The sequence below is a fragment of the Bombina bombina genome, chromosome 5 (assembly GCF_027579735.1).
Source record: "Bombina bombina isolate aBomBom1 chromosome 5, aBomBom1.pri, whole genome shotgun sequence".
Lineage (NCBI taxonomy): Eukaryota > Metazoa > Chordata > Amphibia > Anura > Bombinatoridae > Bombina > Bombina bombina.
Genome location: NC_069503.1, coordinates 259,014,413 through 259,035,933, shown reverse-complemented (window position 1 = coordinate 259,035,933; position 21,521 = coordinate 259,014,413). Strand labels below are relative to the sequence as shown.

At 36.1% G+C, this 21,521-nt stretch overlaps 1 protein-coding gene across 1 annotated transcript in view; it reads left to right on the top strand.

Moving 5' to 3' along the window:
* PLXDC2 (plexin domain containing 2) overlaps positions 1–21,521 on the top strand; it is a 1,268,934-nt gene that overhangs the window by 983,573 nt on the left and 263,840 nt on the right. Inside the window, exon 9 of the mRNA XM_053713963.1 lies at positions 6,044–6,125. Within this exon, the coding sequence (XP_053569938.1) occupies positions 6,044–6,125 (82 nt within the window). The remainder of the gene's footprint in view (positions 1–6,043; positions 6,126–21,521) is intronic.

Below are 21,521 nucleotides of genomic sequence, written 5' to 3'. Positions count from 1 at the left end.
TCCCGAGAGGAAACTGCAACTGATCCAATCAGCAGTGGTAAAATCCAGCTGTGCAATTGAGCACTGCTGATTAGATCAGAGGCTATTTCCGATCAGTGCTCTGAGAGTCCTGATCAGTACTTTAACCCCTTTATGCAGGTTAAACACATAGAGTTGCAGCATCACTAATGAATTAGAACACTACAATGGCTCTTTTTTGAGGCAAATATTACAGCTTACTGTAGTCCAGCCCTGGTTGCTGAGAACAGAATGCTTATTACTAATCATAAATTTCACAGCTTTCCTAATGGAAAACAAAAGATTGATGTGATTTCAAGACAATATAACTAATAAAAAGATACAAGGCGTGAGACACAACAGAATACCTTGTATGTTACATTTTTTTTGGTAGTATAAAATGTAAAAAGTACAAAAGGATATTAACAAATACTCCAAATGTTTATTATTATTTTTAATTATCAGTTATTTGTAGAGCGCCAACAGATTCCGCAGAGCTATAAACATAGGTGGTATACAAGGAAGCATTTATAGGGATCAAATGGGTAGAGGGCCCTGCCAAGAGTCGCACTGTTGTAGTCAGCTCTTAAGAAGGTGATCTACAAACAGCTGGGCTCTTAGGCTTACATGCTAAGAGGTTCAAGGGGATAGCAATGGAGGAGAGGAACTGGTATAAAGAAAGGTTAGTGTAGGTTGTTATGCATCCCTGAATAGTACAGTCTTTAGGGAGCACTTGAAGCTTTCAAAACTAGGGGAGAGTCTTGTGCAGAGATGCAGATAGTTTCACAAGATGGGAGCTAGTCTGGAGAAGTCCTGTAAATGGGAATGTGAGGAGGAGTAGAGCAAAGGGGACGGGAGGGAGAGTATCTGGAGACAAGGTTTAAGATATAGAGGGGAGCAGTGCAGTTGAGGGATTTGTATGTCAGAGTGATAATTTTTTGTTTAATCCTGGAGGCAAGAGGAAGCCAGTGAAGGGATTGGCACAGAGGTGCAGCAGATGAAGAGCAACGTGTAGGGAAGATGAGCCTGGCAGAGGCATTCATTATGGATTGTAAAGGCACAGCAGCTAGGGAGACCAGAGAGGACAGAATTGCAGTGGTCGAGGAGGGAAAGGATAAGAGAGTGGATTAAAATCTTAGTTGTGTCTCGTGTAAGGAAATGTCTAATTGTAGAGATGTTTTTAAGGTGGAAGTGACAGGATTTAGCCAAGGACTAAAAGTGAGAAAAAGATCTGAGTCAAATGTGACCCCAAGACATGCGGGGTAGGGGTAATAATGGAGTTGTCGACCAGTTATAGAGAGATTGGGGGTGGAGATTTTGGAAGGGGGGGAAATAAGGAGCTCAGTTTTGGAAAGATTTAAATTGAGGTAGTGAGAGGACATCCAGGAAGAGATGTGAGAAAGACATTTAGTGACATGGTTTAGCAAGGAAGGAGATGGGTCTGGAGCAGAGAAGTAAATTTGGGTGTCACCGGCATACAAATTATATTGGAACCAGTGGGACTTTATTAGGGAACCTAATGAGGACGTGTAGATAGAGAAGGGAACCAAGGACAGAGCCTTGCGGTACCCCAACAGAAAGTGGTGACAGAGTAGAGGAAGCCCCAGAGAAGGCTACACTAAAGGTACGGTTAGACAGGTAGGAAAAGAACCACGAGAGGGCTTTGTCAAAAATGCTGAAGGATTGGAGGGTTTGGAGCAAAAGAGGGTGGTCAACAGTATCAAGGGCTGCGGACAGATCAAGAAGGATAAGCAGAAAGAAGTGGCCTTTTGATTTTGCTGTAAGTAGATCATTGGTAACCTTAACGATTACTGTCTCTGGAGTGATGGGGATGAGATCCAGATTGCAGTGGATCAAGGAGGGAGTTTAATGTAAAGAAATCGGATAGAAGTACATATACTAGCTTTTTGAGAAGCTTTGAGGCAGGAGGGAGTAGGGAAATAGGGCGGTAGTTGGATGGAAAGGTTGGATCAAGAGAACGTTTTTTGAGGATAGGTGTATGTTTCAGAGATGAGGGAAATATACTGGTGCTGAGGGAGAGGTTAATAATGTGTGTGAGTATAGGGCTAAGGGTAGAAGAGAGGGACGGGAGTAGTTGTGAGGGGATAGGGTCAAGGGGACAGGTAGTGAGGTGAGAGCACAGTATAAGTGCAGAAACTTCTTCCTCAGTAACGGGAGAAAGAGATAAATTTATGGCTATGTGGGTTGTGGTTGATTGCGAGCGTTTGAGGGGGTGAGAGAATGGAAGTAAGTTGAGAGCTGATTTCTTTTCTGATGGCGTCAATTTTGTTATTGAAGTGGCTGGCAAAATCTTGAGCTGACAGAGAAGTTGTATTAGGAGGTGGGGGTGAGTGGAGAAGATTATTGAAAGTGGAGAACAGACATTTTGGGTTTGAAGAAAGAGTACAGATAAGAGTAGAGAAGTAATGTTGCTTATAGTGATTAAGGGCAGAATAGTAGGATGAACTTGTAGTGAAGAAAGTCAGCTGATCTCCAAGATTTTCCCCAGTGCCGCTCAGCAGTATAGGAACATCTGCGTAGGTTCCGTGTCAGAGGATTATGCCAGGGCTGAGGATGAGTGTGATTTCCAAGCTATGGTAAGAGGGGCCAGATTGTCAAGGACCAATGTAAGGGGGGAATTATAGTGGCAAATAGACTGGTCAGGGCAGGAAAAGTAGGAGATGGATGAGAGGAGAGGTTCAAGGGAATTAGCGAGCTGTTGCTGATCTAATGACATAATGCTTCTGTAGAGTTTAGTACGAGGAGTAGAAGGAGAGAGAGTTGTAGGGAGGGATGTTATGTTGCAAGTGAGTAGATGGTGGTCATCTTGTGGTTTTCTTGTGTAGTTTAAAAACTACAAGGATGTCAACAATTTTGTGCATTTAAGCCAGATAAAATGCCATGTACATCTCCTGGTTTATCTATTTGCCTACAGCATCTCCGGCAAGTCCATGTTATACACCTGTATTGCAATTCTTCTTTTATGTTAAATGTTTTTTTTGTACTCTCTCAGGTTTATTTATTTTTTTAGAGGAATATGACATGTTGTCTACTCATAATATAGCCCTACATTACAATTCATTATATGCTTGTCAACTAGTATCCTTTATATATGTATAGTTGATTTATGCCATTGTTAAGTTATAATGTCTACAATGTCTGAATAAAACTGATTTACTCAAGTTCTATCTGTGTTTATAGTGTTAGTTGATAGAATAAAGTTGTGTACCTTTAAAATATTTTTCTAATTACACTATTTAAGCAGGTAGCCTTAGAAACAGGAAAACATAAACATATGGTTTATGAGTTTAATATAACGTTTCTTAGGCCAATAGAGCATAGTTTGGGATACAGAATGGAATTTTCAATGAACTAGCTTTGTTCACTTGCTGTAGATTATTTTTATTGCTATAACTGAAGTGAAATAAAGAGAGTCTGTTCAAGAATTCTGTGTTATAATGAAAACAAAGTGCATTCTCTACAATGCTAATAAGGACTTGAGAAAGAAAAGTAAAACTTTTACACGCTCTTAAAAGGACAATTAAATAATTTTTTCTTAGTTGCATCTTTAAACTGTATTGAATTTTTGTGTCTCTTTTATTAATTTACATTCCTGTGCCGAATAACACACTTTTTATTAGACGTGCACGGGTCAAGATTTGTTTCATATTTTTCAAACCATTCAAATTGGCCGAATTTAGTTCATGTGGGGGTTGGGTTCAGCCGAATATTGGTTATGGATTTGTTATGTTTATTTCCAATGGTAACAGCATTTTAATAAAAATCTTACATTTTGGAATGTGAACAATGTAAAATAACCTATCTTCCAATGCCAGCAGAACAATTATAATAATTTAGGAAAGCTTATCTAATTATTTTTCTACAAAATTAACCATTAGTCTAGAGATTTTTGTAGTTAAATAACTTTTCTAAAGGATCGGACAAGCCTGTTTGACTTAATTTCTTTTCTGCACCTTTTTTTGTGGCAAACTGAACGAACAAAATAATCAATTTGGTCAAATAGTCATTGATTCTTTGTTCTTTTCCTCCTATAATGTATTTTGTTGCTTGTATATAATAAGAATGGGCAAATTGGTATAAATTCTGGCTAAACTGTATACCCCTGAAGCCAAATGCTCACGACTAATTTTTATGCTTATGCAGCTGTGTTCTTGTCCACTAGCAGAGCTGGAGTTGTCTTTATCAGCCAGTAAACAAGCCGTCCCTCTGGATAAATTGCACACAAACACTGCACTGTGTTAATATAAATTTACATAGCTTAAACTTTTTCATATAAACTATTTTATCATCTTTAATCACTTCTCTTTCATATGCATGACCAGGACTTTAGAGTGAAATTAGGTGATATATTACTTCTTTTTTACTTCAAGAGTCTCAATAAAATTATGTGTAATAGCACATTTTGTAGAAACCTCTAAGCTTCTTTAAGCATTTTATTGCATCTCAAAGAGGTTTTAAATCTCTTATTAAATGCTAGAACATAATATGTAAAATACTTTACTAAAAACTTCTGTAAAAGGGATGTGTTACTGAAAAATACCCTGTTATCAAAATGCAAAAGCAGCATTTAGTTGTAGGAATTATTTTTTATTAAAATATATAAAGTAGAAGCATATTTTTAATATAAACGTACAGTAAACTCAAAATAAAACTGTTTTGATTCATTCAATTTTAAGCAATGTTCCAAATAATTTCTATTATCAACTTTGCACTGTTGTCTTGGTATTCTTTGTTGAAGAGTAAACATTGGTAGTCGCATATAGCGCAGGAGAATGCACTTGTCTAGCACTCTATGGTAAAAGTGTTTGCAACAATGTATAAAGCTGCTACACACATTGTTCTAACCACTGTTGTCATAGAGTGCTAAAGACACTCTTATAAATCCATCTAGGTTTACTATTCAACAATGGATTAAAAGAGAATGGAGCAAATTTAATAACAGACATAAATTGAAAATGTGTTTAAAAATTGTATCCTTTGAGTCATGAAAGTATCTTTTTGACTTTACTGTGTCTTTAAATTAAAATTAGTAAACTAGAATTAGTTGCACTCCCCTTTGGCTCCTACTAATGTATTTTTTTCTAGGGTTGTTCAGTAGCATCCGAAAGCAGGAGGCGGCAGCAATCCCCTAGTGTTGCCACCTCAGCCATGGTTTCCTGGACACTTATGAGTTACACATGCTGCAGGGTGTGCAGGGAGGATCATGGATAGTGCCCCTGGACAGCAGTATCCATGTTCCTCCCTACACACCCTGCAGCATGTGTAACTCATAAGTGTCCAGGAAACCATGGCTGAGGCGGCAACCCTACAATCACCACATCTGGCTCTTCACATTTTTTGTTAAAAAAAAAATACAAATATTTTCATGCTGTTCTTTTACAAATTTATAAGTACTGTGACCCTTTATGCAGATACATGACCAGTCAGTGATTTGTAACGTTTGTAATTTTGATTTCCTATCATTGGTTTTCTGGTATTATTCCTTTATGTCAGTCATATTTTTTACTCTAAAACCAGGGACAAACGTCATATGACTGATCCATTATCATTCTATCTATCTATCATCAGTATATCTATCTATCTATCTATCTATCTATCTATCATCAGTATATCTATCTATCTATCTATCTATCTAAGTATATCTATTTATTTATCTATCTATCTATCTATATATCTATCATATATATATATATTTATCTATCTATCACCTATCATCTATCTTTTTATTATCTATCTTTCTACCTATCTATCTATCATCATATATATATATTTATCTATCACCTATCATCTATCTATCTATTTATTATCTATCTTTCTATCTATCTATCTATCTATCTATCTATCTATCTATCTATCTATCTCTCTAAAATCATTATATCTATCTACCAGCAGCCAGTAATGTAGCCAGTCCTTCCCTGTCTATAATGTACTTATAAGTGTACAACTATATAATAACATTCACATAGGATAAGTTTTAATTTAGTAAAACATTTTAGGTAATAAATGTGTTTATTTCTTTCCTCAGCCTGTCTAATGTTTAACAGCTGTGGTCCGTGTGTCACTTCCCAGATTGGATTCAACTGCAGCTGGTGTAATAATCTCCAAAGGTACAATAAATAAATCTTTTCTCAGTCTATTCTGAGTAATTATTTCTTTCTTCCTATCAGATAAAGTGATTGAAAATTGACTACAATTCCTTTTGAAAAGTTAGAGATCTCAGCACATTCACCACCTTGTTACAATGTAATGCTTTAACAACATGCATTTTTTTTAAACAGTCGCACTTTCCAAATTTGCTTGCGATAACTTAAATTTTTTTGATACATGAAATGTAAACATAACTGGGTATTAAAGGGATAGGAAAGTCAAAATTATACTTGTAAAAATCAAATAGAGCATGCCATTTAAGACACTAAAATCATTTCTATTTTTAAATGTCCTTTGTTCTCTTGGTATCCATTGTTGAAAATAAATACGCACATATCCTACACTAGTGGGAGGTAGTTGGTGATTGGTGTCTGCATACATTTGTCTGTAGTGATTGGCTAGATGAGTTAAGCCAGCTGTCAGTAGTGCAATGTTGTTCCTTCAGCAAAGGATAATGAGAATGAATCATATTTGCTAAGGAAAGTATATTTGAAAGTTGTTTAATATTGTATGTGGTTTTCTGTCCCTTTTAATGAAATGTCCAGATAATAAGGCTATCAGCTAGATTACGAGTTGTGCGTTCAGGTTTTAATGCTGAAAAAATTGTCATTTCAGCACCGCAGCCATTACAAGTCTTGTCGGTATAGCTGCACCGCAAGCCTTTTAGCCTGTACGGCAACGTCAGTCTCGCACACGTAAAAATTACGTTTTTTTCATGGGACTTCCATAGCGCTGCCATTATGAATTTTGCAGTGAGGCTAAAAAACCTGCGTCCAAGCCTATACCGACAAGATCCGTTCCGCAATCTAAAAGCAGTAGTTAGGAGTTTTACGCTACAAAACTGTAACATAAAACTCATAACTAAAGTGGTACAAAGTGCACTAAACACCCATAAACTACCTATTAACCCCTAAACTGAGGCCCTCCAGCATCGCAAACACTATATTATATTTATTAACCTCTAATCTGCCGCTCCTGACATCGCTGCCACTATAAAAAATTATTAACCCCTATTCCGCCACTCCTCGATATCGTCACCACTATAATAAAGTAATTAACCGCTAAACCGCTACCCTCCCGAAAAGCAAACACTATTTAAATATTATTAACCCCTAATCTGCCATCCGCCCACACTATACTTAAGTTATTAAGCCCTACACCGCCGCCACTATAATAAACCTATTAACCCCTAAACTGCAAGCCCCCCACAACAAAATATACTAAAGTAAACTATTAACCCCTAAACCGAAAGCCCCCCACATCTCAATAAACTAAATTAAACTAGTAACCCCCGAACCGAACGCCCCCTAACTTTATATTAAAATTACAATATCCCTAACTTAAATTAAAACTTGCCTGTCAAATTAAAAGAACTAAGTTTAAACTAACAATTAAACTAATATTATTATTAAACTAAAATTAAACTAACTACCAATTAAATAAAACTAAACACATTAAAAAGATCCTAAACACTACTCTAAAATGTATAAAGTATCTAATTACAAAAAATAAAAAAATAAAAACACTAAATTACAAAAAATAACAAACACTAAATTACGAAAAATAACAAACGAAATTATCAAAAATAAAAAAGAATTACAGCTAATCTAATAGCCCTATCAAAATAAAAAGCCCACACAAAATAAAAAACCCTAGCCTACAATAAACTACCAATAGCCCTTAAAAGGGCCTTTTGTGGGGCATTGCCCCAAAGATGTCAGCTCTTTTCCCTGAAAAAAAAGTAGACCCTCCAACAGTAAAACCCACCACCCAACCAACCCCCCAAAATAAAAAACCTAATTCTAAAAAAATCTAAGCTACCCATTGCCCTAAAAAGGGCATTTAAATGAGAGCTTCTTTAATCCTATTGGCTGATTTGAACAGCCAATAGGATTTTAGCAGCTCTAATTTCTATTGGCTGATTTAAATTTTTCAGCCAATAGGAATGCAAGGTACGCCATCTTGAATCGCGTACCTTGTATTGAAGATTCAGTGTACAGCGGCGACCGTATGAAGAGGATGCTCTGCGCCGATGTCTTCAGGATGGACCTGCTCCGCGCCGCCTGGATGAAGATAGAAGAGGCTGCCTGGATGAAGACTTCTTGCCGCCTGGATGAGGACTTGGCCACCTGGATGAAGATAGAAGAGGCCGTCTGGATGAAGACTTCTCGCTGTCTGGATGAAGATAGAAGAGGCTGCCTGGATGAAGATCGTTCAAGCGGGACTTCAAAAACTGTAAGTGGATCTTCGGGGGTTAGTGTTAGGATTTTTTAAGGGTTTAACTTAGGGCAATGCCCTACAAAAGGCCTTTTTAAGGGCTATTGGTAGTTTATTCTATATTAGGTTTTTTATTTTGGGGTGTTTTTTTTTTTTTAAAGGGGTATTAGAAAAGGAATAATTTATATTTTTTGATTATTTCTTATTTTGTGTAATGTATTTTTTTTCGTTTTGGGGTGTTTTTTTTTATTTATTAGGGTTTGGACAGCAAAAGAGCTAAATGCCCTTTTAAAAAAAGCAGGCTTGCTCAGGCAATATGGTGGCATTGAGCTCCATGCTTCACCCAAATACAAGCGCTGCTTTGACGTGCTTGTGCATGATTTCCCCATAGACATCAATGGGGAGAGCCAGCAAAAAAAAGCCTAACACATGCGATCAAGGAAGCAAAATCTCTGTAACGCAGCCCCATTGATGTCTATGGGGAAAGAAAGTTATGTTAAACCTAACAACCTAACATAAAAACCACGTCTAAACACCCCTAATCTGCTGCCCCTAACATCACCGCCACCTACATTACAGTTATTAACCCCTAATCTGCTGCCCTGACATCGCCGCCACCTACATAATGTTATTAACCCCTAATCTGCTGCCCTAAGATCGCCGCAACCTACATTACAGTAATTAACCCTTAATATGCCGCCGCCACTATAATAAAGTTATTAACCCCTAAACCTCTGGACTACAATATCTCTAACACTAAATAAATATATTAACCCCTAAACCTAACCCTAAGCATAACCCTAACGTAACCCTAACACCCCCCTAACTTAAATATAATTAAAATAAATCTTACAATTATTACCTAAATAATTCCTATTTAAAACTAAATACTTACCTGTAAAATAAAACCTAAGATAGCTACAATATAACTAATAGTTATATTGTAGCTATTTTAGGTTTTATTTTAACTTCACAAGTAAGTTTGTATTTATTTTAATTAGGTAGAAATAAATAGAAACTTACCTGTAAAATAAAACCTAACCTGCCTTACACTAAAACCTAACATTACAATAAAATAAATTAAATTAATAAAATACAATTATCTAAATTACAAAAAAAACCCCACTAAATTGCACAAAATAAAAAACAAATTACTCCTAATCTAATAGCCCTATCAAAATAAAAAAGCCCCCCGAAAAAAAAAAAAAACCCTAGCCTACACTAAACTGCCAATGGCCCTTAAATGGGCCTTTTGCTGGGCTTTGCCCCAAAGAATTCAGCTCTTTTACCTGTAAAAAAATACAAACACCCCCCAACAGTAAAACCCACCACCCACACAACCAAACCTCCCAAATAAAAAATCTAAATAAACCTAAGCTAACCATTGCCCTGAAAAGGGCATTTGGATGGGCATTGCCCTTAAAAGGGCATTTAGCTCTTTTACATTGTCCAAACCCTAAGCTAAAAATAAAACCCACCCAATAAACGCTTAAAAAAAAAAACTAACACTAACCCCCAACGATCCACTTACAGTTCTCGAAGACCGGACATCCATCCTCATCCAAGCGGGCAGAAGTCCTCATAGAAGCCGGCAGAAGTCTTCATCCAAGCGGGCAGAAGTCCTCATCCAGACGACATCTTCTATCTTTATCCATCCAGCGCGGAGTGGGTCCATCTTAAAGACATCCGGCGCGGAGCATACTCTTCTTCCGATGGTCAACGTAGAATGAAGTTTCCCTTTAAGGTACGTCATCCAAGATGGCATCCCTTACATTATGATTGGCATTAAGCTTTCATTCTATTGACTGATCCACTCAGCTGATAGAATGTGAGCTGAATTCTATTGGCTGACTGGATCAGCCAATAGGATGAAAGCTCAATCCTATTCGCTGATTGCAACAGCCAATAGGATTTTTTCCCCTTTAATTCCTATTGGCTGATGGAATCCTATCAGCCAATCAGAATGTAAGGGACACCATCTTGGATGATGTACCTTAAAGGGAAACTTCATTCTACGCTGACCATCGGAAGAAGAGGATGCTCCGGGCCGGATGTCTTGAAGATGGACCCACTCTGCGCCGGATAGATGAAGATAGAAGATGCCGTCTGGATGAAGTCTTCTGCTGGTTTCAATGAGGACTTCTGTCGCTTGGATGAGGATGGATGTCTGGTCTTCAAAAACTGGGGGCTAGTGTTAGGTTTTTTAAGGATTTATTGGGTGGGTTTTATTTTTAACTTAGGGTTTGGGATATGTAAAAGAGATAAATGCCCTTTTAAAGGCAATGCCCATCCAAATGCCCTTTTCAGGGCAATGGTTAGCTTAGGTTTATTTTTGGGGGGTTTGGTTGTGTGGGTGGTGGGTTTTACTGTTGAGGGGTGTTTGTATTCTTTTTACAGGTAAAATAGCTGATTTCTTTGGGGCAATGCCCCGCAAAAGGCCCTTTTAAGGGCCATTGGCAGTTTAGTGTAGGCTAGGTTTTTTTTTTATTTTGATATGGCTATTAGATTAGGAGTAATTCGTTTTTATTTTTGATAATTTCGTTTTTTATTTTGTGTAAATTAGTGGGGGTTTTTTTGTAATTTAGATAAATGTATTTGATTAATTTAATTAATTTAATTTAATTTTATTTTATTGTAATGTTAGGTTTTAGTGTAAGGCAGGTTAGGTTTTATTTTACAAGTAAGTTTATATTTATTTTAACTAGGTAGCTAGTAAATAGTTAATAACTATTTACTAACTAGTCTACCTAGTTAAAATAAATACAAACTTACTTGTGAAATAAAAATAAAACCTAAAATAGCTACAATGTAACTATTAGTTATGTTGTAGCTAGCTTAAGTTTTATTTTACAGGTAGGTATTTAGTTTTAAATAGGAATTATTTAGGTAATAATTGTAAGTTTTATTTAGATTTATTTTAATTATATTTAAGTTAGGGGGTGTTTGGGTTAGGGTTATGTTAGGATTAGGTTTAGGGGTTAATAGGTTTATTATAGCGGTGGTGTGGGCGGACGGCAGATTAGGAGTTAGTCTTTAAATAGTGTTTGCGATGCGGGAGGGCCTCGGTTTAGGGGTTAATAGCTAGTTTATGGGTGTTAGTGTACTTTGTGACAGTTTAGTTATGAGTTTTATGCTACAGCTTTGAAACGTAAAACTCATAACGACTGACTGTAATTTTAGGCTGTATCGCTCACTTTTTGGCCTCACAGCAAAACTTGTAATACCGGCGCTATAGGAGTCCCATTGAAAAAGGACTTTTCTTAAAGTACGGTACTGACGTTGCGTGATGGCCAAAAAGGTGTGCGGTGCAGCTATTCTGATAAAACTTGTAATAGCGGTGTTAGTGAAAAAGCATCGTTATGAAGCATAACGATGCTTTTTCACTCATAACACAAAACGCCTAATCTAGCTGATATTTATTTATAGTGTAATTATAACTAAACCATGTATCTAGTGAGCTATAATTACTTTTAATGATATAATTACCATTTCTTGTTTCACCATCTGATATGTAGAGCAGACTCTACTATAAAAAGTATTATTAAGGTTATGATGGATTTATTTTTTTACGGAACATAAAACAGTTTACATGCCTTCATGATTTCAATTAACTTGTTTTCTTGCAGTTTAACCATTTCAGTAATGAGAAGACCATGTCATTGGTTTAAGGATAAATGTTTTTATCTTAGAAAAAGACACATAGCGCTAGATTGCAAGTGACGAGCTAATGTTAGCGTGCGGGATATTAGATATATAAGTAATCTATGCCATAAAAAAAGTTTATGTGTACTTTTTCTTTTTAATCTATCAGTGAAATTGGTTAAATTCATGCCTATAGTCATCCTTTTATTACAATGTTATGCCAGCCCACTGGTATGATCTCTCATATTTTTATCAGTGGGTGTGTCATATGACGCTCTTGAAGTCCAGCCCTTTAAAAGCCCTTAGGAAGCCTATGTAGAGTGGGTGCTCTCTATGTCACAGCCCAGGCAAAAGAATAAATTAAGGGGGGCAGAGAGACAGACAATATAAATCTTGCATTATAAAAAATATATATACACTATTTAAAAAAAATTAATAATAATAATAATTATGTGGTTTGGCTTGTACACTAATATACTTTTCATTGCGAAATTCTTAAAGTCTGAAATTTACCATTACTTTGATTTTGCATTCGTATTACAAATTGAAAGTAAACGCGTTCGCTCGAGCACAGTCAAATTTAATGCACATCGGGTTAGTGAGACTGAAGTCTAAATAATAATTATATAATATTTAATAATGTTTTACTTTATATATTTTACATGCTAATGTTCTTCACATACAGGAACATGTTATTTTTGTTTTAAATACATAGCTTTATCTATTCTATCTATCTATCTCTATACTTATATATCTATTGCTATAAATATATACGTTGATTGGAGTAGCCGTGTTAGTCCAGAGATTTAGATATCAAAATAACAAGAGTATTGCATTGAGCAATGATACTTTTTTTATTGGACTAACTATACATTTATAAGTTGACAAGCTTTCGGAACTCTTCCGAAAGCTTGTCAACTTATAAATGTATAGTTAGTCCAATAAAAAAAGTTTTATTGCTCAATGCAATACTCTTGTTATTTTGATATATAAATATAAAGGTATAGATATGTTTTACATGAACATTATATATATATATATATATATATATATATATATATATATATATATATATACACACACACACACAGTGGATATAAAAAGTCTACACACCCCTGTTGAAATGTTAGGTTTCTGTGATGTAAAAAAATTAGACAAAGATAGATCATTTCAGAACTTTTTCCGCCTTTAATGTGACCTATAAACTATGCAACTCAATTGAAAAACAAACTGAAATCTTTTAGGTGGAAGGAAGTAAACAAAAAAACTAAAATAATGTAGCTGTGTTCAGAATTTAGCAATCACATTCAAAATCATGTTAAATAGAAGTCAGCACACACCTGCCATCATTTAAAGTGCCTCTGATTAACCCCAAATAAAGTTCAGCTGTTCTAGTAGATCTTTCCTGACATTTTCTTAGTTGCATCCTACAGCAAAAGCCATGGTCTGCAGAGAGCTTCCAAAGCATCAGAGGGATCTTATTGTTAAAAGGTATCAGTCAGGAGAAGGGTACAATTTTTTTTCCAAGGCATTAGATATACCATGGAACACAGTGAAGACGTTCATCATCAAGTGGAGAAAATATGGCACAACAGTGACATTACCAAGAACTAGACGTCCCTCCAAAATTGAAAAAAAGACGAGAAGAAAACTGGTATGGGAGGCTGCCAAGAGGCTTACAGCAACATTAAAGGAGCTGCAGGAATATCTGGCAAGTACTGGCTGTGTGGTACATGTGACAACAATCTCCCATATTCTTCATATGTTTGGGCTATGGGGTAGAGTGGCAAGACGGAAGCCTTTTCTTATGAAGAAAAACATACAAGCCCAGCTAAATTTAGCAAGAACACATCTGAAGTCTCCCAAAAGCATGTGGGAAAATGTGTTAAGTGTTAGAAGAAAAGTTTGGCGTGCGGCTGCACTAATCCGGAACCGGAACTACGGGTAGACCACAGGGTCACAGGGTCCTCCAATGATGGATCAGCTAGTCCGGAGTGCCATAGCCAGGGAGATCAAGCCCAAGGTATGTAATGCAGAAAGAAAAAATGGCAGGCACTACTCGGGGGTGAAATACAAGCAAGAATTTATTAATTTAAGCCATACAAAAGAAAAAACAGGCTTAAAATAAACTCCAGCAACATACAAACAGGAGAATAGACACAGAGGGACTGACTGCCTGACGCGTTTCGCGCCCCCTAGTGGCGCTTAATCATAGGCCTATGATATGTTTGGAGCAAAAACAACACTGCACATCACCAAAAAACCACCATACCCACAGTGAAGCATGGTAGTAGCAGCATCATGCTTTGGGGCTGTTTTTCTTCAGCTGGAACTGGAGCCTTAGTCAAGGTAGAGGGAATTATGAACAGTTCCAAATACCAGTCAATATTGGCACAAAACCTTCAGGCTTCTGCTAGAAAGCTGAACATGAAGAGGAACTTCATCTTTCAGCATGACAAGAACCCAAAGCATACATCCAAATCAACAAAGGAATGGCTTCACCAGAAGAAGATTAAAGTTTTGAAAGACTTTTTATATCCACTGTATGTATGTGTATATACAGTATATATATATATATATATATATATATATATATATATATATATACATATACATACATACATACATACATACATACATTTAACAATAAAAATTACATTTTTTTTCTATGTGAAGAACATAGGAATGTAAAATATGCGTAATGTGCTTCAGGTATATACTGTATGTATGTGTATATATATATATATATATATATATATTTATATATATAATATATATATAATTTAAAATTAAAATAACATTGTCCTGTATGTGAAGAACATTGGAATATGAAATATTTATAATGCTGTCAAGTTAGCACGCAGAGATGGTGAAGAGTGTAAGAAGCAGCCTCTAAAGAAGCAGTCTTACAAGTGTGAACTTGCCCCGCAAGGGCTCCAGAGCAGCTTACACTGCTTTGTAAATAAAACTTATGTATATATCTGTATACTTGGTCAAATGCTTAAAGGGACAGTCAAGTAAAAAAAAAAACTTTCATGATATAAATAGCGCATGTAATTTTAAACAACTTTCCAATTTACTTTTATCACCAATTTTGCTTTGTTCTCTTGGTATCCTTAGTTGGAAGCTAAACCTAGGAGGTTCATATGCTAATTTCTTAGACCTTGAAGGCCGCCTCTAATCTGAAAGCATTTTGACAGTTTTTCACCACTAGAGGGCGGTAGTTCATTCGTTTCATATAGATAACATTTAGCTCACGCACGTAAAGCTCCTAGGAGTGAGCACTGATTTGCTAAAATGCAAGTCTGTCAAAAGAACTGAAATAAGAGGCAGTTTGCAGAGGCATAGATACAAGGTAATTACATAGGTAAAACATGTATTATTATAACTGTGTTGGTTATGCAAAACTGGGGAATGGGTAATAAAGGGATTATCTATCTTTTTAAACAAACACAAATTCTGGTGTTGACTGTCCCTTTAACTTGATCATGACTAGAACATATTTGATGATTTCTAAAACATATAAAACTGTACAATTGTGCATTATGTCAGGTCTATGGGGTAGATTTATTAATGGTCAAGCGGACATGATTCTCTGTAGCGAATCATGTCTGCTCAACCTTGCTAAATGCCGATTTAACATTGCACAAGCATTTATGGTGGCCAATAGGATGCTAGCAGGGGCGTCAATCATCCTGATCGGATAAAATCTTAACTTCCACTTCTGGCAGACCAGAAACGATGGGGCGTCGATGCAGCATCCACTGCTTAATAAATTGACCCCTATGATTTTATATAATACACAACACAAGAGTGTAGCATCAGAGAACATAATATGTTATTACTATTAATGAAATTGCCATGTAGTTTGTAAAATTCATGTTCTCTTTACCTTTACAGTCACATTCATTAACATCTCTACTGAAACTTTTAATATCTGAGTCAGAACACTGATCATCTAACATATTCAACAACCTCTTATTTTTACCGTTCTGCATAAAGGTTTCTTTGCATATAAAATCTTTCATTAAATGCAAATTTCCTTATATTTCATGCACACAAATTACCTTGTTACATTACAAAAGCACTTGGAATGTATTTGGAGATGTTGGGTGTGGATTAATTTTCTGCTTCATAAACCACAATAAGAATCAAGTTATCTTCCTTTATTAAGAATATGTTTCATAAACTGTATTATACTTTATAACTTTCTTTATAAATTATAGTTTTCATAGTTAAAAAATAGTAAAAGCTAACTCAACAAAAAGCAATTTATATTAAATGATTTCGTTTACAGCAAAACAAAATGCTTTTTAATCAGAATTTGCTAATATAAATCTAAATTTACTTTAATTACTTTAAAAGGATTGGAAAATGATAATCGGTATATGCAATTCTCTAAATAGGTGACTCAAAGACATATAGTAATATAGTAAAAAAAAAATGTTATAAGTAGAAAAATATATCAAAGAAATAAATAAATAAATCTTGACGATTTTGCATTTGTCATGAGATTTCCTTTTTCCCTAGAGAAACATGAGTTACTAAACAGAGTATTTTACAACTATGCAGTGGGCAAAAGGTTGAATCAAATTTATGGGTAGATGTGGGTCATGCTAACATTGTAGTACTATCAGGTACTTATAGGTAAAGTAAAAAAATATCTGTCTTAAAAGAGGTATGAAATGTCAGAATATTGACATGATGGTATGGTAATTGAGTATGTACTGGAAAATTATGGTTTAAAGGGACAGTAAAGATGCAGGAACATGCATGCTAGTTTTCAAATCTCTGTATAAAGGCATTTTAACAGTTTATATTTGACAAGTGCACAGGCAAAAATTCAGGTTGTCTGAATGAGTCAGTTCAGAATTTTTGGCCGATTTGGTTCATCAAACTTTTGTTCATGGTTGTGTTTGTTTTGTCAGAATATTTAGATAAGAATTTTGTGCGAAACTAGGAAATCCTACAAAACATTAATTTTAGCAGCAAAATTACATAGCTAGGAAATGCGAACAATTGAATGTTTCAATGCTAACTGTACAATCTTAATTTTTTTTAATAACTATCACTCTTTTTTTAAATGTCTCATGCTAAAGTACCTACATTCCTCACTTTCTCACACACCTGCTCAATAACAAGTTAGTTACTCTTGGAGACTCAATTCAGAGTAGGGAAGGAACAGCAGAGGCTGCACCAGCACCAGCAGGCAGCAGAGTTACTGAACTAGGTAGGCCACTGATTACAATACATAAACCTCACATATGCACCTCCAAGAGAAGAGGACAAACATGTGTTTAGAGTCCTTTGGACACAGTGGCCAGCAGTTCCTTAAGGATTAGGCAGTAAAAGATATTGACCACCACAGAGCAGGAAGGTCAGCAGCAGCAGAGTTACTGAACAAGGTAGGCTTTGGGTTCACAAACCCTAAAAATACACCTCCAAGGGAGGAGGACAAACACATGCTTAAAGAACCTTGAACACAGCATCCAACAGTTTGCTATGATTTTTGTACTTTAACTAATGCTGACCACCAAAGAGCAGGAAGGGCAAGAGCAGAAGAGGCAGTACAGTTACTGAGCTAGGTAAGCCACACAGTGCATAAACTTCAAAAATACACCTCCAAGGGAGGAGGAGAACAATGTGCCTAGAGCCCTTTAAACACAGCAGCCAGCAATGCCCTAAGGATTTGAGATGACCACCACAGAGCAGGAAGGGAAGGAGTGGAAAACATTTCAAAATCAATCAGCGTCAAAGCTAAGGGCATGGTAACCTAGCTTTGGAATTTTACATTTTAGAAATGACATTTGCTCCATAAGCAGTGGTAATATTTATGAGCGTTGAGGGCTCATTATTGCCATTTAATGAAAACACTTGCTTACATTGCACGGGGGTTGGGAGACAAGAGGAGTTCCTGACTTACTGTAACAAGGGAAGGCCGCTCAATCATCTTGTCATCCCAATGGCTCAGAGGGTCTGCTGTAGGGGGAGGTTCACAAAGACAATCTTTTGATATGTTTTAGACACTTGTACTCCTATTTCTTGAGGGAGCTTTACCATGTCTGACGCACTTGTACTCCATCTTCTTGAGGGGGCTTCAGTGGATCCCATCAAACAGTCTACTGCTTCTAACCAAAACACAGCTGATCTACTCAACTGTGTTGTGCTGCTGCTTGTAAGAAATGAAAAATATAAATCTTCCTCCTGCTGCTACACTTCTCCCTCACAAAGCATTTCCCCTTTTCTTGAACCACACGCACCTTGCGAATCAGTTTGTTCCTCCAAGTTGTCAGATTATCAGTTCATAGAGCTATTTCTCCCTAATTCTGGGATCACACAAGCTGGCCAACATCAGTTCAGGTCATGTGTCCAGGTGCTCCTACATGCAACCTTTTAGCTGCTCCTTCGGCCTCCTGCTACCTCACTGCACTAGGTGAGTGAACAATGGTATGACTTGAACCAGACTAACAGTGGTTTGTCTTAAGTTCTCAGTGACATCCCTAAAAGGCTTTAGGACTGCCACTAACAAATCATGGTCCATTCATCTTTGCCTTAGGAACTCTCGAGTGCTGAACACGTTTTTGTGATGTTGAAGGTGGTACCTGACTCTGTCCCCTCTTACTGACTACTGCTGGTAGTGCTGCTCCTAGTAGGTGATTTTGACAGCTGTGATAAGGAGATTGTTGTGCTTTAACTGCTGATGGCCCTGCCTTCTTCTCTTAATAACACAACCTTGTGGTGCATGTGGGGATGTTGGTTCATCTGCTAACTTCGTTGCCACACAATTTGCAAAGTGGCCATGTCCAGTTCTAACAAAGTGGTCCCACATATTTTAGCAACATGACGCAGTTGCTGCCCCTGCCTGCCCTTCTACCGCTGTTGAGGTCTCCTTGCAGGTAGTTTGAGATGTGGCACCACTAATTCTCTCTGCCCTCCCTGGAACATATTTTCCTCTCCTAGATGTGGTGGAACTGCTAGTGATTCTATTACTGACTAGAGATTGCACTACTTGTGGAACTGGCAACATGGGTAGTTTGTATTATAGGTACTGGTTGCTGCTCTACAACATGGGATGATGGTGGTGAGGGTGAGAATACAAGAGGAGACTGCTGCCCATTGCGCATGGACTCTGTGTAGGAATCTTTCTCCTCCAACATCTTTTAGTAATGATGGATGTAAGAAGATTGTAATCAAAATTCAATAGCGAGATCTGTCTTTTTCAGTATTAATGTAATGTTAGAGACTGCAAAATAAGGAGAACATTGAGCGTTAGTAGAAAAATAAGAGTTAAATAATTTATAGAGTATAGGAGAAATTTGCTCCTGGAGAATTCTATTAAATTCTGAGAGCAAGAAGTCCAGGCCCAGTGCTTTATTTAGCTTTGCTAGTTTGATCCTCTCAAGAATTTCTTGGACAGAAATAGGCATATTTAATAGTCCTGCATTATTTATTGGGGAAATTTAGGCAATGTTATATTTTCACAGAATGAGTTTTTTCTTTTCTTGATCTAAAATATCTGCTTTATATAAATCCTGGAAAAAGTAAAAAAAAAAAAAAACTCTTTTTATATGATTATTTTTAAATCTATCCTTGCTGCTTATAATAGAGGTGATAATATTGCTAGTCATTGACTAAGTGATCCTGGCTAGATATTTAGCTTATCTACCAGCATGTCCCCCATATAAAGCCCTCTGTCTTAAAGGGACAGGCTACACCAGAATTTGTATTGTTTAAAATGATAGATAATCCCTTTATTACCCATTCCACAGTTTTGCATAACCAACACAGGTATATTAATATATGTTTTACCTCTGTGATTACCTTGTATCTGCGGACTGCCCCCTTATCTCAGTGCTTTTGACGGACATGCAGTTTAGCCTCCTAAATAACTTTACGGGAGTGAGCACAATGTTATCTATATGACACACATGAATTAGTACTGTCTAACTGTGTAAAACTTTCAAAATGCTCTGAGCTAAAAGGTGGTTTTCAACAGTTTAGAAATCAATTTGAGCCTACCTAGGTTTAGCTTTTCAAAAATATCACCACGGGAACAAAGTCGATTTAATGATAAAAGTCAATTGGAAAGTTGTTTAAAATTGAATGCCCTATCTGAATCATGAAAGTTAAATTTTGACTATTTTGACTAGACTATCCCTTTAAGTCCTCTTGGGTAACCTTTTGTTATAGAAAGATATCTCTTTTGTGTTTTAGAGTTCACATATCTTGTCCATGAGGACTTAGTTAGGTTAGCAATATAAGTGTTATAGAAACATTAACATTATTAGATAATTGCATTTCTCTATGTTTAAATCTTTTTTTCAGTTGGCACAGGTATGCTTTAATCTCACCCCGTAATACAGCCTTTGCTGATTCCCAAAATATTTCCACCTTCTCCAAGTAAGAAGAATTCAACTTGCAAAATTCACTCCATTTGTTCCTTAGCCAGTTTTGAAATTTAACATTATTTACTTTATAGGGACACTAAACCCTAAAATTTACTTTCATTATTCAGATAGAGAATACAAATATAAACAACATTACAATTTACTTCTATTATTTATTTTGCTTTATTTTTTAAATATTCTAAGTTGAAGAAAAAGCAATGCACATGGGTGAGCCAATCACCCCAGGCTTCTATGTGCAGCAACCAATTAGCAGCTACTGAGCTTATCTAGATATGCTTTTCAGCAAATAATATCAATAAAATAAAACAAAGTAGATAAAAGAAGTAAATTAGAAAGTTGTTTAAAAATGCATGCTCTTTCAAAATCATGAAAGAAAAAAATGTGGGTTTCATGTCCCTTTAAGCGAAATAATAGCATGATCCGAGAGAGCAATGTCTTAAATATCAGCTTTTAAATCCAAACCAGATAGAGCCTCAGATATTAAGAACATGTCTATCCTGGATAGCGTCTGATGTCCTTTAGAAATACAAGTGAAGGATCTCAAATCTCGATTCTGGATGCGCCATATATCTTTAAGCCCAAGTTGAGAGCAAAACTTATGTAATATGCGCACATTCCTATCTCTCCTAATCGGAATAGTTTTACTTAGTCTATCAAGATTGGGCATTGCGATTAGGTTCAGATTGCCTGCAATTATTTCATTTTTACCAATATATTTCATTAGTTTTAATGCCAGATCATTCCAAAATTTTGAGTCCACAATATTCAGACCATATATATTTCATAAAATAAATAGAGTTTTGTTAAATGTTATCTCAAGAATTTGATAGTCTATATCACTGGCCTCTATCTTGTGTGTGGTTACTTGTTTGTATTATTGTATTTCTATTATATTTTTTAATTATTCTACTTCCCAAAACTGTTGCCACACAGTTGGAAGAACCAAACTGTCTAAAAGGTATTTATATCCTGTAGTATTAAGACAATCCTCCACTGGAACTAAGGGACCTTGACCAAACTCTCCTCCACAAAACTTTACAATAGGCATTATGAATTCCAGTAGGTAGCATTCACTCATCATCCGCCACA